Raw genomic sequence first — 14,969 nt, forward strand, 5'->3', positions numbered from 1 at the left:
TCCTGCCCTGAGTTCCTACCTTGGGCTCCCTGATGAACTGTGACCTGGGAGATGTAAGACAAATAAACTCTTTCCTCCCCAAGTTGGTAGTAGTCAGAGTGTTTTGTCACAGCTATGGGGAAACAAACTAGGACAACTCCCTACACTGAGAGCTGTTGTGAATGAAATTTCTACTGATACAAAAGTTAACTGAAAATGGGGGATGGAGGCTCAGCGGTTAAGAACACTGGTTGTTCTTCCAGAAGACCTGGGTTCGAATTCCAGCACCCACATAGCAGCTAACAACTGTCTGTAACAACTGTCTGTAACTCCAGTCCCAGGGGATCCCACAGCCTCTTCTGACCTCTTCAGGCATTGCACATCATGGGTGCACTTCCCTACATGCAATATATGCATATACATAAAATAAAAATAACAAATAATTTTTAATTAATTGAAAATGACCAGAAAGCAAGACAAGAATTTCTTAAGACAAAATATGCTAACTCTCTAAATACATAAATCTACTTATATGTGCACAATCATTGTTTTAAAAAGTTCAGGCTGATTGAAATAGCTTACCTGACACAAGAATAATGAGAATATTAGCATTGGCAGCTAAGAGACCATGGAAGAATTTCAGGGTAGCTGGGATATCATCTACATAATACAGCATCTAAGTAGGGGGAAAAGAAAAAAATAAGACACTTCTCTGCATGTGAAGCTTCTCTGCATGTGAGTCTTTGTAATTAGATGGATACTCACTGGAAGTTTTGATTTTTTAAATTGGGGTAATTTTTATTTGACAAAAATCTTTTAAAACTAAAAGGTCAGAGATGTTATATGCAGAGTTAGGACAATAAAATATCTGGGGAAGGGATAGCTGTGGCATTTCCCCAACTATAAGTAAACAGCTTTTGTTGCCTCCCCACCACACACACCGCCCCAGTGTTGGGGCTAGAACCCAGGGCATTCCATGTATTAGGCATGCACTCTACCCCTCAGCTACATCTCTAGTCCTACAGGCAAATAGCTTTAAACTTACTTTCTGGTTTCCATAACATAGACTGCATTTATAACTAAAGACATTAAGATTCCATTCTAAAAGTGAATACTGGTGCTTCTTCTACATTTTCTGAGTTTTAATGCTTGTAGGAGAAAATAATGCTGATGTTATAAAAGGAGACCCCATTTCATGGAATGCTACTTTTAAATTAAGCCTTTTGCAAGAGCTTCTCCACATCTTCACATACTCTTTCTTATTTTTTCTTTAAGCACAGAAAATATGACAGGATTTTGATGTTTACAGATTCAATAAGACATTAGACAATACAAAGCATGAAGTCATACAGTATCAAGGGTCAGCTCACTCGGTTTTAATAATTCTAGAGCAATCCCTAGAGGCCTTTCTACCCAACATAGAGCTTGATATTATATATTGAAAGTGGGAAATTTCCCCCAATGATGTGTGTTCTTTAGCCACTAGGGAATCTAACCAATAGGTATTTCTTGTATCTTATCTTTGGCTCTGTTGGGCAAGAAAAAATTTGGCAACTCAATTTTCCATGTTGTGTGACTAAAATAGAATCGCTGCCTTAAGGTCAATTTAGCCATGTCTCCTTCACACGGGAATGAATAAAATAAAACCACTCTGGATGTCCACCTTGTCTATCACAGACAGACACACTGAGATAGACACACTTCTAAGACACTGAGATCTCCGTGTTGACAATAAATGCCAAACTGAAAAACATCATAAGAATGTTTGAACTACAAATAGCAGAGAAGAGACACAGCTCAAAAACTGCAGAGTAAATAAGGAGGGATGAAAACAGATTGGTGCTACGAGAAAGAAATAGCAAATGAAGAAGAACTGAGAGAAATGAGAAATAACTCTCGGGACACAATATTTTATAGCAGAGATCCAGGGCAGAAGTGGAGGAAATGACTTGATAAGCAGTGTAATAAGATGGAAGGAGATGGCAGGCACAAACTACAGCTATGGTTGCAAATTCAGTGGGTAAAAGATTGGATTTCAATGGAATTTTTTCTCTAAAAAGTATGGCATGAAATAATCAGCTAGGAATGAATGGTGAGCTGCAGGTTGCAGGAAGAGTAAGGAGACAGAGATGAGAAGAAAATCATGTGAAGAGGGGAAACTCGTCTAAAAGAGAAATAGCCTAGGCTTGCTGGACATGCTGAATGCTTCCTGATAGACAAAAGATGTTGTCAGCTAAAGAAATAGAGGGAAGGATTGCCTAAATATGTTGACTTTGGAGTCATTTCTTCCTTTGGCTTCTTATAATTATACTCTTTTGAGTGGCTATCCAAGACACACTGGGCATACAGACTATATGGGCTACAGGAAGGACTTGGGGTTTTGTTGCTAATAAAGTGATATACACAAAATAAGAACATTACCAAACAGTAGCCAACTTCAAAAGCTTATATATTCTTTGCCATCCAAAAATCTCAGTGGTACCTGGAATTGCAGCCTCATGCAATTCATCCAGTAATCATCACTGGTCAGTCTCTTGGTGCTCAGCCATGACAGTAAAGTCCTAAAAAAACTTTATTGATCTAATGCATTATACAATATGTCCCTTCTGTCACAGTGACACTAGCCAGGAAGACCAGATGGAAAAAAAAGCAAGAGGATTCAAAAAACTCTGGGACACTGAATCTTCTATACTAGCAGCGCCATTGAACACTAGCTAGGATACACTATCACTCTACAGTTATTAAATTGGTATATGAACTTTGCAGAAAACAGACAACACTGAAAAAAAGTTATGACTATGGAATAAACAACTGGAGTTTTAAATGTCAAAAAAATTGCATTATTAACAACTCTTTTGGAAAGAAAATGTTCATCTACATAGCTAGAACTCGGAAGATTTTCATTTTTGAAAATTAGAATATTATGCATTCTTCATATATATTTCTGAAAAAAGTCTTTTTGATAGCATATCATAATAAATGTTTCTTACCTGAATCATGTGAATAAAGTCCCACTTTTGAGGCTCTTTTTCCTCCATCATTCTTTTTTGATATTCAGATGATGTCTCCTTATGCCAAGTAAATTTTATGTTCTCCATGTTTGAAGTCTTGGCTACGAGCTCTAGAACACCAAGGTGACCTACAATCAATTCTAATTCCACATATGGAACCCAACTCCATTAAGAATTTTAATGCCATCAATACATAATAGGTATGACACACACAAAATCAGAGGTAAAAGCAAAAGTAAAAAAGTAAATTTGAGAACCTGGCCAGGTAGAGGTTATGTTATCTTAGCATTAAGAGTAAATCAACTGCTATATTTTATTAATGTAAAGTTCGTTTGAAACAAGTAACAAGATTGTATAAACCAGGAATAAGCAAAGTATCTCCTACAAACTATTTTTGTGTGGAAAACAAGTTTAGAATGTACAGTACTCTCTGACTTTGTGTCTCTGTCATTCACGTCATTCTATTCCTATATTAAATGATGAGAAAAATTTTAAATGATATTTCATAATTTCTAAAATTGATGTGAAAATCAAATATTAAGATGTATAAATAAAATTTTATTAGGACACACTGGTGCTTAGTTAAATATTTCTATGATTGCCTTTATACAATAATGACAGAGTCAATTACCTATAACAAACTACATGGCCACTATTTGACCCTTTTCAGAAAGTTTATCCACTTCTGCTGTAGCCAATTAAACAAACATCTATAAGGGCAGAGATCTGTTTAAACATTTCTAAATGAATTAATGACTGTACCCTTAATAATAAACATTGCTTAAAATAGATGAATGCATGAAGGTATTAACAGTGATCCTTCTGCCTGCTAAGAATTAATTTGGGTTTTTCTCCAAATAAATTTGCCAAATACATACTAGTCGTCATACTGTTAACCAAGGCACAGATACGGAAGGATAAGCCTTTGGAGATAGGACTTAGCACATACCTTTGTACTTGACAATTTGTTCAGCACTTGGCTCAACAATTTCATTGTTGATATGGACCCCTGGGCACTGATCCTGGACTTTGGAAAGAATCTGAAGATCAATTTCACCTAGAAGGTAAAAGAGGCTACATTATTCTAGAGAGAAATAATTAAGAGCAATTTGAAGTGATTTATTCTCTGACTTACATTTACGAAGACTTGCATAAAGATTAACATTCAACTTTTCCTTGATGTCTATAGTATACAAAAGCTGGATTTCAAGAAGAATGAACAATTTGATATGTGAAGGGGTATGAATACCTTTCATTCATTCATTCCTTCATTCATATAATCTTCATTCATATATCTATGACTGTATTTACTTAAGTCATAGCTGCCAATGACTATAGGACAAAAAATTAATCCTTACTTTTGTTTAAGTCAAATACATTTAAATTTTTATCACCTGAAAGATATAACTTAGGTCAGAGATAGGAAAATATGAGAAAATTACACCTTAGAACTGATAAGAAATCTAGTCAAGAAAAGTATTTTTAAAAGACTCAAAAGTTATAAATACACAACAGACATCTCTCTTCAACAACCAAGCCAAGTACTCTTTAAAATACCATTTTCGGTCCAGCTCAGTGGGTAAAAGCTGCTTACTGCACAAGCCTGAGGACCTGAATTCAATCTCCCTAGAACTCACAGTGGAGACAGGGAACTGACACCTGAAAGTTGTCTTATGAGCATCTCCACATGCACACACACACGCACACGCACACACTCACATGCACGCACACACACACTCACACGCATGCACACACACACACACACACACACACACACACACACAAATAATGATTCTTTTTGTCTTTTTTGAGACAGGATCTTCCTGTAGCCCCAGCTGGGTGGGAACTCACTATATAGACCAGGCTGGCCTTGAACTCACAGAGATTTTTGACACTTGATATCTGCCTGCCTCTGCTTCCAGAATGCTGGGACTGAAAGAGTGTGCCATCACACCTGGCTACAAATAATAATTTTTTAAAAAGAAAAGAAAACAAAAGAAAAATTCCATAGAAGCACACATGAAAATAATCCTGGGTGTGGTAGCCCATTTGAGGCTCCCATGATCTCTGGGAGATCCCATGATCCCAGCATCATCTAAGTCATCCTTCTCTTTCCTCGTAGCTCCCACATCTCCTAGTCTTAAGCCATATGCTTTTGTTGCTTATTATTTCTAACCTTCAGAAGTTTCTGTTAATGTCATTTGAACCAAAATGTTAAAAGAGTAATATAATTTTCTTTTGTTAATCTTGCCAAGGGGCATTTCCACTATGAAGGTCAAGATGTAACTGAACTGAATTAGAGTATGAAACTTAATTTGGAAATATCAGCAATAGGGATAGAAGGAATTGTTTTAAAGAGAGGGGTTCTAAGATAATAATAACAAACAAGTAACATTTCGTCAGTGTCAACTCATGTACCAAAGTATTAATTTTCCCATTTAGTCATCACAATTAATGAATTAGGTATCATTATTTTCTCATGACAAAGATGAAGTTTGAATAGGTAAAACAAATTGTCCAAGGTCACATAGGATACCTTAGGACATACTTAGAGCTCAAGCTCATCTGATTTACACCACTTGGGCAGAAATCTACCTGCTCTGATGTTTCCAAGTTCGCCTCTTTCACTATGTAATGGTGTTTTGAAAAAATATGTCTGATATATATTTTTATATCCTTACTGTCATTTGCTGGAGCCTAGTATGGGGTCGATCCATCAATTAATAGTGGCAAATGAACTAGTGAACAGCTATCTATTCTGTCCATAATCTTTCCATTTACTCCTAGGATCGACTTCTTATTTGCAGGTCCTGCTTTGTCTAATACTCTAAGAGTCTGAACTGCTAGCAACTCCACATATGCTCTTCCAGCTGGGACTCTGTCCTTCATCCTGATCTCCCTACCTAGAGTCTCTCACTTCCCAAAAGTCTCTCTGGGCAATGCCCCCCCCAAGGCAGAACTCATTTGCCTGCATCACTTCATTTATTATTGGCCACTTAACAGTTTGCTAAACACTGAGCAAGGCACTTTACCTGAAACTTCTAATTTGATCTCAAGACAAAGTGCCACCATTTTATTCCCAAACAGAGAGGTAATCTGAATATTTCAACACTTGATCTGCCTAAAGTTTAAGACACATCTATGTAAATCTAAAGCATTTATTTGTCTAGCTATTCCATACTAAGACTAGGAAGCTATCAAATACTAAAGGGGCACTGAAAGTATTTTATTCTTCTCTAAAGCAAACATGCTCCCTGTTTTCCAAGAAAACTTCCATTTTACATCACTGTCCTGGTGTCTCAACTAGAGATGCCCCCCCTCCCTTTGTAAATGAATAGCAGACCTCAACCTTATCTGAAGGAATGTTGGCAACTGATTGCTGCTAGATGAAGAAGAGATGATCCTCCTCAAACAAGGGACTCTAGATAGACTGACTAGACTTAGTGGATGGACTTGCACTGGGGAACGGTTCAGGACGCTGACACCCCAGTGGGCCTTAACAGGGATGACCGAGTATATGGGCTCCAATAGTGCACGTGGAGGGGTGCTCTGTAATCAATGCCTGCTGAGCTCCTCAGAGACGCCAGTATTCAGGAGCCCTCATGTGATGAAAGAGACCCTTCTGTAAGGTCACTAATCCCCTAAAGGCCTAGTAGTTATTTAATTCCAGTTCCTGGAATGGAATCCAGTGCTCCATCACTGTGCTACCTCCCAAGCTTTTGAAGGCCTCATATCATAATGCTGTTGCAGTGAGGTTAGGTTTCAAATGATCTTTGAAGAAATGCAAACACTTTAACCATCTCCAATATCAAGAGTGAACCTGAATATATACCATGGACTCTGAATGATTAAGATGTGTCCACAAAGGTTGACAAATTTAACAAATATTAGAGGATGTTGATATTAGGGAGAGGTACATGGATGAGCTCTGTACTTTCATTTTCCTAAGAATCTTACAATGTTCTTGCAGGTCTTCTGCAAGAACAACTAGTGTTCTTAACCACTGAGCAAACTCTCCAGCCCAATTTTAAAATACTCTTTTTAAAAAACACAAAATAAGATTTATATGAGCTTCTTTCTCAGCAAAAAATGTCAAGGTCCAGATCTTCCCTTGCATTAGAGTCTAGCTGAAAATGTTTCATTATAAATACTTCCTTAGAAACTTCATCTATGCTATTCATTATCTATACAGCCACCCAGCTTCTTAAGCCACCTTCACTGGCCGTCAAGTACTTTTCCTGATAAATGAATCTTTGTTTTCTCTTTTCTGTCCCTACTAACAATGTCAGGCCCAAATCATCCAATTCTAAGAATACTGCATTAATATCCTAAAAGAGAAGAGCCCCACCCTATGTCACTTCTCCACTCTGTGTCTCCATTCTAGACCCAGGTAAGAGCCATATCCAAGCACTTTCTTGCCTACTCTGACCCAACACCCGCACCTATACCACATGTCCATACCACTGCTCCAGGCCCAGGTAGGAACTGCTCTGTAAGCTTTCTTGGTCTAAGCCTAGCTGGATCAGCATCCCTATGCTCTCAGGCTGAGTCTGACCAGAGACCTGGACCTATGCTGCCCTCCAGGCCCAGGCCCAACTGAAAGTCACACCAGGAAACTTTCTTGTATTTTACCCAAGCAATCCCATGCCTTTAAGACCCTTGCATCACACTAGTTACGACTGAACTGAGTCGCCCCAGTGTTTCCAACCAAGAATCATCACTGAAAATCTGAGGACTGACCTGCTCATTCCTCCTACCTGACCTGAAATTAACCAATTTGGGCAACAGATAAAACAAAACCAAACTTCTGCTCAACATAAGCAAGCTAGAATCTAATATCAGAGATATAACCAATGAAATAAATCCACATTTCCAGGTCCCATCACAAAAATCATACACAATATGAAAAACCAAGACAATATCAGCCCTATAGAAATGTTTTCTGATGGGAATTACCTGGCAAAAATTCAGGACACAGAATTTAAATGAACAATTATAAACATGATCAAAGAATTCAAGGACTTCAATAAGGGCACAAGGAAGCCCCTGAATGAACATAGAGAGGACAGAGATAAACTAACAAGTCCAAGAAAACACAAATGGCTGAATGAATTACAAAGACAACATGGGATTTGAAAACTGAATTCAATAAAGGGAAATACTGAAGAAAGCTCAAACTGAAATTAAGATAAAATTGAAAAATTCAAAGACCCAATTTAAAAAACTCAAGGGAAAGCCTTATCAGTAGAATGGATCAAGTAGAAGAGAAACTATCAGGACTTGAAGAAAGTAGAGGAATTGGACCAGTCAATGAAAGAAAATGATAAAAAAGTAAAACACAAAAAATGAATATGCAGGAACTTCAGGGCACCATGAAAAGATCAAGTCTATAAATTCTAAGCATAAATGAAGAAGAATCCAAGTTTAATGGTATACACCAGATCTTCAATAGAATCATAGAAGAAAGCTTCCCCAAATTAGGAAGGGACATACACATACAGATACAAGAAGTATGCAGAATATTAAACAGACAGGACCAGAACAGAAATTCTCCATGGCTTATTATTCTCAAAACACTAAATATACAGAACAAAGACAGGGCATTGAAAGCTGTACGAGAAATCCACAAGTACACATATAAAGGAAAACCCATCAGAATAACAACTGATTTCTCAATGGAAACTTAAAAACCAGATGAGCCTGGGGCAAGCAAACAGGAGACCAACCCAGACTACTTTAGGAGGAAAAACCTTCATGGGGCTGGTGAGATGGCTCTACAGTTAAGAGTACTTACTGCTCTTGCAGAGGATCCAGGCTCAGCTCCCAGCACTCACATGGCAACTAACAACCATCTATAATTCCAGTTCCAGGGTTTCTGACTCCCTCTTCTGGTCCACAGGCATTGCATGCACATGCACATGGTATAGTTACATACATGCAGATAAAACACTCATACACATAAAATTAAAAAAAAATAAATTTTTAATCAACTTCAAATGTTCAGTGTGAAAGCTAAATACTGAAACAGCTAGAAGAAAACAGAAACAGTGCCCTACAAGATATAGGTGTGGGAAATGACTTTCTGAATGGGATTTCATTTATTCAAGATTTAAGGTCAACAGACAAATGGGAATTCATTATACTAAAAAGCTCTGTACATCAAAGGAAATAGAGTGCAGAAGAAGCCCATAGAATGAGAGAGAATCTTTGCCAATAAATGATTAATATCCAGAATATAGAAAGAATAAAAAAATAAAGACTAAATCAAAAAATGGTCTAAGGGTTGGAACAGAGAGTTCTCAAAAGAAGATACATAAGATGAATGCTCATGTCTCAACTCTTACCAGAAAAGTTTACCTTCATCTTTATCTTATGCAGCAGATGGTCATTAACACAGAAGCCCACACTGGCCAGTGTGTAGAGAACAAGAGGCTGCAAAATGCTCATCTATGAATAGGACAATCTATTTCAAATATCTGTCTCCCAAGACTTAGGGATCATTGCTGAAGGGGGGTGGGCAGAAAGGTTGTAAGAGCCATAGGTAGTGGATGACCACAAGAAAACAGTTTTCAAGCTGGTCAGGTACTTGTATGAACTCATAGCAATGGTGACAACATTCATAAATTGCATGCAAGCTCAAATCAGACAAAATCCCAGCATGGACATGAGGAAGTGGATAAGAAACACCAATCCAACCTAAGGAATTTTTGGTAACTGATGGCTGCTGGAGAGGAAGAAACAGTCTCCTGCAATGATGAGATTCTTAGTATATTAACCAGACTCTAATTGATGGACACACACTGAAGTACATTTGGGGACACAAATCAGACTCCATAGACTACATTATATATAACAGTACATTAAGTTAAGGGTAGTAAGGGGATAGGTGGATAGGGGAGGGGATTTAAAGACCATCAAATTATATTGTACGAAAATTGATAAAATTCAATAATTTCTTTTAAAAAAGAAAAATGAAATTTTCAGATAAAAAAAATATCCTAAAATGTGAATAACATCCTCATCAATTTGGGAAATGAAAATTAAAATGGCTAACATCAAGAAAACAACTGACAACCAATGCTTGGGAGGATATGGGGAAAGGGAACCCCTCACTCCCTCTTAATAGGATTGAAAAATGGTACAATAACTATGGAAATTAGTGTGGAAATTCTCAAAAACTTAAAAGTATACCAACAAAATAGCTCAGATATGCTGTTCCCACGAAAACAGCTAAAGGACTACTACAGGGATCCCTGCTCAGCCATATTCACTATTGGTTGTGCTATCCACAATACCTAGGAAATGGAAAACAGCAGCTTAAATCTCCGTCAACTAAGGAATGGATAATGAAAACATGGTACATATACACAATGGTGTTCTATTCATCTGTAAAGAAAAATGAAATAAAAATTTTAAGACATTGGATGTTACTGGAAAATACTAAGTGAGTTGGCCCTGATGTAGAAAGACAAAAGTGGCATGTACTCCCTTATTTGAGGATTCGAGACACAAATTCTTAGATACGTAATCTGGAGTAAAATCAGAAGCTAGGAGAGCAGATAGGAACCACAGGGGTAGGAGGGAGAAGGAGCTGCAGAGAATGGGTAGCTGGGCATAGGTACTATGAAGGAGGGAAGGAAGAAAATGGGTGAGAATTAGCTGGGGAGAGGGAAGAGGGAGATACAAGTAACAACATGGAGGGTGTTTGAGAAACCGTATGGTAACTCATTTCATAAACTTACTTAAAAGTACACACACATGCACACACACCACAAACACACACAGAATTATAATGCTCTCCTCACCTCCCAAGGAGCCACAGACTACGTAACAAATATCCCAGTGCCAAGCAAGGGAAACCTTCTTTCCAATCTTTCCAGTTGGTGGCCAGAGTGCTCTAAGAGACCCTAAAACCACATATCATTGCTACTGTTTTTGGTTGCCTCTCAGAACTTGCTGAAGATACAATACACTTCAGATGTAAGACTTGAAGAAATTGAGCTAATATTGTCCTAGAAACCTTCTTCCTGATGGCTAGCTCTCATACTATACAAACAGCCATGGGAGAAAAGCAATCAAAAGTCCTATCCAGCTGTTAAGCCTGAAAACCCATCAATGAGCATCCACCAAGATGTCCCCAATAGTACAATAGTGATATTTATATTTTGAGGGTAACCAACAGCTGTCTAATTGGATTTAAGGCCCACTCAAAATGATGGAACTCAAGTCTTTCACAATAAATCCAACTATCCATGGCTGGAGAAGTCATAGACCACAAAAGAGAAACCACTACTACTATTTTCCTAAATCAATATAGCTTCTACCTGTATTCTGAACACTTATCCTTATAACCTGCAGACACTGTAGCCCTCACCTTTTATCAAAGAACTTCTCTTTGCAACAGACAGAGGCTATTACAGAGATCTACAACTGGTCAAAAGGCAAAGAATAAATAACCACAGGCTTTCTAGCCTCAACTGGTACAGCTTATATATAAGGCTCAGGTAACATATCAGAAATAAAGGGTGGAATAATTATAAGAGCCAGAGGACCAGGACACCTGGTGCGAGTTAGCATTTTCCAAACATGATAAGGAAACAACCCATGAAACCTCAACAATGACCATACCAGTCAACATAATGGCCATACCAGTCAACATGCCAACATGGGGATGAGAGAAACTTCATAAGGCCTCATCCCAAGATGAAGAACTACAGGCAATCAGTGACTACTAAAGGAGGGAGAATCAGTTTTCTCTAGGGACGAGCTCTCTCATAGGTTATCCAATCCCATGTGGTCAGACCTGAATGCATGTACATATGAACACTGACTCAATAGGTTGTTTGCACATGCATACACACACACACACAATAATAATTATAGAAGATGTCATGAATCTGAGAGTGGGAAAGGAAGGGAGATTTGGGAAGGAGAGAGAGAGATAGGGAAATAATGTAGATACAGTGTAGTCATGTATGAAATTCTCAAAAAATTTAAAATTTATATCAAAACATATCCCAAAAGATCAGCCTACTCCTCGCTGGTCCTGTCTCCTCCATATCCATAACCATGTCAGCCTTCTTAAACTCTAAGCTAAGTAAGACCTTTATTTTCTTGCCTAAAATACAATGATTGTGGTACACCATATTCTCAGTTCTGCCAGGACCCTTGGATTCTCGTGGGACTTTCCTAGCCTGGCCTTGATGCATTCCCTTTCTCACACCTCCTTGCACCCACCATCTCTACTCTGTTAGGACTCTTGTAAACACTCAGATTCTGATGCTTTCCCAGACCTGCCTTGATTAATGCATCTCTCAACTCTCAGTAGAGAAGCTTCCTTATGCGACAGATGGTGGTTAGCACAGAAACCTGCAACTGGCCAATGTGCAGAGAATAAGAGGTCACAGGGTGCTTATCCCTGAATAGCACACCTGCATCAAACTTCTGCCTCCAAAAGTTCAGGGATCATTGTGCAAGAGGGGACAGAGAGATTGTAAGAGCAAAAAGAGGTGGATGACCACAAGGAATCAGTTTTCCAGTCCACTGGGCAGTTACTCATATGAACTCATAGCAATACTGAGAGTATGGATAAGTCTCATGTAAGCGCAAGTCAGACCAAAATCCTAGCAAAGACCTGGAGAAAGATAAGAAACCCCAACCCTACCTGAGGAGCTACTGGCAACTGATGACTGCTGGGAAGGTGTGGTGATTTGAATGAGACTGTTCTCCAAGGCTTTAAATATCTGGACATTTTGTTCCCAGTTGGTGGCACTGTTTTGGAAGGTCTTAGAAGATGTGGCCATGCTAGGGGAAGCACATCACTGGCTTGCCAGCCTTCTAGTCTTTCTCTGCTTCCTGTGCCTACTTGAAGATGTGATCACTCATCTTTCTACTCCAGCCACCTCTGTAACCATGCCTCCCCCCGCCCACCATTATGAATTCTTACCCCTAAACGCAAATAAATTCTTCCTTCTATAAGTTGCCTTGGTCATGATGCTTTATCACAGCAACAGAAAAGTAATACAGAAGGGGAGATTCGGTCTCATTTAAGGATAAAACTCTTAGTAGGTTGACCAGTTTCCAGTGGATAAAGCCAAAGGGCATTTGGAAACTCAAACCTGACTCTATAAACCTTTATATTATATATATTATATTACAATGAGATCCTCTCTGAAAAAAGTCAAGACAGCACAACAAATATATTGGTAAATTTTGGAAGGCTACATGGCTATAATCAGTTCACAAGCCTATTTGTTGTTGATCTCTCTGTCCTGCCACATGTGTATTGGTGCCCACAGAGGCCAGAAAAGGGCATTAGATCCTCTGGAGCTGGAGTTACAAGCTGTTATGAACCGTCTGAGGACCTCTGCAAGAGAAGGAAGTGTTCTTAACTGCTGAGCTATCTCTCCAACCCTAATTCGACATTTTTATTTTTATTTTTTTATTTTGGTCTTTTCTAAAACAGGGTGTCCTTATAGCCTCAGCTGGCCTGGAACTCACTATGTAGAACAGGTTGGCCTCAGACTCACAGAGATCCACCTGCCTCTGCCTCCCGGGTGCTGGGATTGAAGGCATGCACCACCACGCTTGGCTAACTCAACATTTTTTAAAGATTTTATTTTTCTTTATGTATGTGTGTGTGCATCTGTGTGTGAGCCTGAGCATGTGTATTCTGGGAACCGAACTCAGGTCCTTTACAATAGCAACAAGTGCTCTTAACTGCTTAGCCATCTCTCCAGCCCTTACCTAATTCAACAAATATTTTGGACACCTACTAAGTACCAGGTCCTAAGCACTGGGGAAATAAGCAATGAATACAACCAACAAAAACATCCAACTTCTTTAGATGACAAAAATCCCCCCTCCCAAAAAAAGGGGTACCAGAAAGGTGGCTTACTGGGTAAAAACAATTGTCATTCAAATCTGTTCCCCCATGTGGAAGAGAGAACAGATTCTCAAGAATTGTCCTCTTACCTCTACATGTACCATATGTGCCCACACTTAAACACATCATACATATACACAGTCATAATCATAATCATAATACTATAACAACTTTTTAAAAAGAATGAGGGAAAACTGTGGCATGAGGGGTTTGTAATTTTCAATTTGGTGGTCAAGTAATATCTTGAAAAATGACATTTAAGAGAAGCTTGAGGGATAAGAAGTGATGGGAAAGATTTTCCTAAGTGGGCAACTTCAAAATAAAAAGACAACTTAGAAGAGCATCCATCATGTATGTGTGACTGCTGGTTGTCATACTGACTAATCCTGCATAAAACAAATGAATATCAGCACTTGGGAACGCTGGAGCTTCCCCAAATAAGAAATGGAGGCTTCCTTAAGGAAATGGAGGGTTAAAGGCTTGTTGACACCACCTGCACCTGAGCTTAGTCTTTATTGCATTTCTCATATCAAAATACATGTGAATCCCTTCGATTATTAGCAGTAATTTTTTAATTATATTACATGTTGCAATAAGATTACCATCTTTCTTCACTCTACTAAAATACCAGGAAGAGAAAAAGTTGTTTTTATGAAGAATGATTATCCAGATAACTCTGTGCTTGATGAGGAAAACTAATTTGAATTATATGTTTTGCACCTAGAGAAAGCACTATATGGCTTTCCTGCTTTGGACTATCTGGATGAGTGCTTTATGTATATGAACAATTCTGATTTTCTTAAGAATCAAATCGTCAGTGTATCAAAATGTATCTAAATGTGCTATTTTCAATAACTACAGTCCAATGGAATATAGAATAATTTACTTTTCTATATTACAAAAATAACACATAAAGTACATTTTATATGTATTTACATATATATTTATGTGAAAAATGTATATAAATAATATATAGAACTATATATAAACTAAGTATAGTCATATGCTGCATAATGTCTTATATAGACAGTTCACATATTGTATAGTTGTTTTACATCATAGTTGTTTTAATTTGCATATATGTACCTCACACT

At 38.1% G+C, this 14,969-nt stretch overlaps 1 protein-coding gene across 1 annotated transcript in view; it reads right to left on the reverse strand.

The window, feature by feature from the left end:
- Window positions 1-14,969, reverse strand: part of Hnmt (histamine N-methyltransferase) — a 29,239-nt gene that overhangs the window by 6,511 nt on the left and 7,759 nt on the right. Inside the window, exons 3-5 of the mRNA XM_008824164.3 lie at window positions 3,940-4,047; window positions 2,970-3,100; window positions 562-655 (exon numbers count right to left, since the gene is read on the reverse strand). Of these exons, the coding sequence (XP_008822386.1) occupies window positions 562-655; window positions 2,970-3,100; window positions 3,940-4,047 (333 nt within the window). The remainder of the gene's footprint in view (window positions 1-561; window positions 656-2,969; window positions 3,101-3,939; window positions 4,048-14,969) is intronic.

The sequence above is a fragment of the Nannospalax galili genome, unplaced genomic scaffold, assembly GCF_000622305.1.
Source record: "Nannospalax galili isolate Female #2095 unplaced genomic scaffold, S.galili_v1.0 scaffold889, whole genome shotgun sequence".
NCBI classification, from domain to species: Eukaryota; Metazoa; Chordata; class Mammalia; order Rodentia; family Spalacidae; genus Nannospalax; species Nannospalax galili.